Source organism: Ptychodera flava, chromosome 2 (genome assembly GCF_041260155.1).
Source record: "Ptychodera flava strain L36383 chromosome 2, AS_Pfla_20210202, whole genome shotgun sequence".
NCBI classification, from domain to species: domain Eukaryota; kingdom Metazoa; phylum Hemichordata; class Enteropneusta; family Ptychoderidae; genus Ptychodera; species Ptychodera flava.
In genome coordinates, this window is record NC_091929.1 from 10,944,227 (window position 1) to 10,947,487 (window position 3,261).

The following is a 3,261-nucleotide window of genomic DNA, read 5'->3' on the forward strand; positions in this document are numbered from 1 at the left end:
TAATCTCAAGCGTAAATTTCAAGTAAGTATGGTAAATCTGACGGACGTTATGATTGGTTCTTGTTACATTACAATTAGATTCTGTAGATTTACTGTAACCATTCGTTGCTCAGGGTATGCTCCAAAAACAGCACAGTGGGTTCACAAAATTTCTGGATTTAATTTTGACTAGATGACATGAAAGCTGTGACATCATTGCTTTAGTTGAATGTAGTGAGAGACTCTCTGTGGAAGTAAATCACACAGGTTTGTACCTAATGCACTCTAGATGCATGTCTTTGCAACGGGTTTTGTCTGCTCTAACACAAGCGGTGCCAGCTACTATAGATTTGCGTTTTCTACCAGACCCTGGGCAGACATGAACTAAATCGACTGCGCTATTTCTGTTTCAAGTAATATTCTTTCGAGTTCACTCGGTTTAACCTGAACAGTTATTACACGTTCAACTCCAGTTGACGGCCATGCAGCTCATAGACTAATCTTTTATCATGTCAATACGGCTAGTTTTCAATCGGGTTCGAACCCACAACATACGGCATCAGTCGCCTAGCGGAGAGGCCACAGAGAGAACCGCTCGGCTAAATCCCCACTCTCAAAAAAGATTGGTTCAATAGCCGGCTAAGTTGTTACATTTTTCTGACTGAGACCGCTCCACACGTTGAAGAGTTCGTGAAGCACTCACTCACGCATGCTCACTATCACACATCGCACATACAAACTTTATCGAGGCGAAGAAACGAATTTCATCGCTTTAACTGGGCGTATGATAACCTCGGGGACAATTCTGTCCACCAGCAGAGCTATCAACCCAGGATAGAAAATACGGCTAGTTTTCAATCGGGTTCGAACCCACAACATACGGCATCAGTCGCCTAGACATGCCTTTAGATATCGTTACCACATCAAAGTTAGTTGAACTGTCAATTGTTTTCCAGATTGTTGATAATGTTTGCTGTTGTTATTGTACGATCCTCGTAAGGTGATTGAAAATAAGTTTCTCCTGTTGGTATTGATGGCTTTGGACTCATTCTCTCATCAGTTTTACTGTTTTTTGAATAGCTGGAGATACCCTTTCTGATCCATTCTCAACGAGTTTGGTCGCAATACCAATGGTCGAATACTAACGCATTCTTGTATAGTCTCCGTTTCAAGAGATGATATTGCAAGAGTAATTTTGGGGGATAATATTGATAAACCTTCAACTTCTGATCACGACGCAACATACTATCATTGTCTGAAGTGATTTTCGAGCATATTATTGTCAATCATATTTTAGATACCACAGTAGTTATTATCATATCAGCTAGAATTTAGTTTAGCGTTCATTCAAAGCTGATTGTCATAGTTTCATCTCGCGCTATGGCAGAGCTTCTTCAGAGCTACATTGATTGTTCTGTGGTACCCATCGCCGACAGACTTTTAGATGACATTATCATTAAACTACTCGTTTTTAAGGATGGGGATTTCGCGGTTTTGACTGTGCTGTCTTCACTAGGTGACTAGGTGCCGTGCCTTGATAGTTCGAATCCTACTACTGAATTGATGCCGTACACTGCTTGAAGTTTGACCTGTTTGAATGTCAACTGTTCCAATAATTTCACTCGTTAGCACGTTGGTTTTGAGAATTGTCGTACTGTCTACTTGTTTTGCATATGGAACAGTTTCCTCTGTTGAGACAAGAAGTTCTTTGATTTAGGTCACAATAGAGGTTTAAGCTTCTTGGTTCATCGTTGGCTCCATGCCTGATGTACTCACAAAACCAGTACTCAAACGTCTACCGAAGTGGTTGCATGACCATGATGACTGTCAACAGTGCTTCCTCTTTTCAATTATTTGATGGACGCAGATGTACCTGAATCTGTTGTGTCAGCTGTCTGAGAAGTCTGATGCTGACTTGTAGCAATTTCAACTTGTATTGATGGTACAACAGCTGTTGTTCGGTCCTCTGTCGATACAAACTCACTTTCATACGAAGGGGTTTGTTCAAGCATTGATGTTTGGCTTTGCGATGTTGGGTTTGGCTTGTGTCTCATAGTTTCGTGGATATTGATTTCAGAAGCAGGTGTATTGCTTATCATTTGTGTATATAACATTGTATATTGTTGTACTTCTGTAGATTTTGATACACTTGTTGAGATTGCTCGCATTGTTGCACTATGCTCTTCAGTGTCAGATACGGTTATACTACTTATTGCTTTTATCAGCCCTATGTTGGCATCCTTTGTGAACGTACGATCTACAATGCTTGTCATTGTTCTTGTTTTCTCTGTATTAGATGAACGTTGTTGACCAATTAAGGAGGCCATTGTAGGCTGATTAGTTACAACATCACTGTCTGTCACAGACACAACAGACACTCTTGTTTGGCTCTCTGTTGATAGCAAATTTCTCTCATCTGCAGGAGTGTCCTGGGTATGCTTTGATGCAATTTGGTGTGTCTGTTCTGTTTTGAGAATATTATCAGATGTTCTAGAACTTAACGTTTCTCCAATCCTATTGTCAGATGCATATGTCTCGGAAAACATTTCACTTGATACCAATGTTTCTTTCTCTTGCTGTGTAGACAGTGATAGACCAGCATTAACTGAATGTATTGTTGCACTGCCAATTCCTGTTCCAAATCCAGATGGTTCTTGAACACTTCCAGTCAAATGACTTTGAGATAGCAGCTGAGAATTAGTTGTACCACTTACGTATACTCGTTCTGAAGATGTCATTGCTGAACTTTGAAATGTCACGTCTGATACATGTGGCATGTCAACTGTAAATGAACTCAATGTTTCTCGTACGTTAACTTCTTAATCGGTTGTCGCCTTCTCTCTTTGACTCAGTGAAAATGTTTCTTGCCCTTGCCCTGTAGATGGTGATGCACTTGTTGTGATTGCAAATATACTTTGAATTTGCTTGTCTGTGTAAGATACAGTTGTATACTCTCTGTGATTTGACACCTCTGTGATGAATATCTTTGTAGAGCTAAGATTTTCTTGGCTAAGATCGTCTGCGGTGGTAATGTCAACAGGTGTTATCCCTGAAGAATCAGTTTCTTCAAATGTCTGAGAACATTTAAACTCTTTCTCCTCTGTTCTCTGAGATATTCCAGGAAAAGTCAGCTTTGTTGCCTGAGTTACCGAAGCTTCTATTGCCGTTGATGATGAATCAGCTTCTGCTGATTTCAAAATATTTGCCTGCATAGACATCCCTTGAGTTGATAATGTTATATGGCTTGGAGATAAAACCACTTCAGACGTTTGCAGAATGTCA

General features: G+C 40.1%; 1 protein-coding gene across 1 annotated transcript; it reads right to left on the bottom strand.

The window, feature by feature from the left end:
* Positions 1 to 1,829: 1,829 nt before the first annotated feature.
* On the bottom strand, positions 1,830 to 2,717 carry LOC139124401 (uncharacterized). The gene has a single exon (XM_070690538.1). It carries the CDS (start codon positions 2,715 to 2,717, stop codon positions 1,830 to 1,832), a length of 888 nt encoding a protein of 295 aa, XP_070546639.1.
* Positions 2,718 to 3,261: the final 544 nt, after the last annotated feature.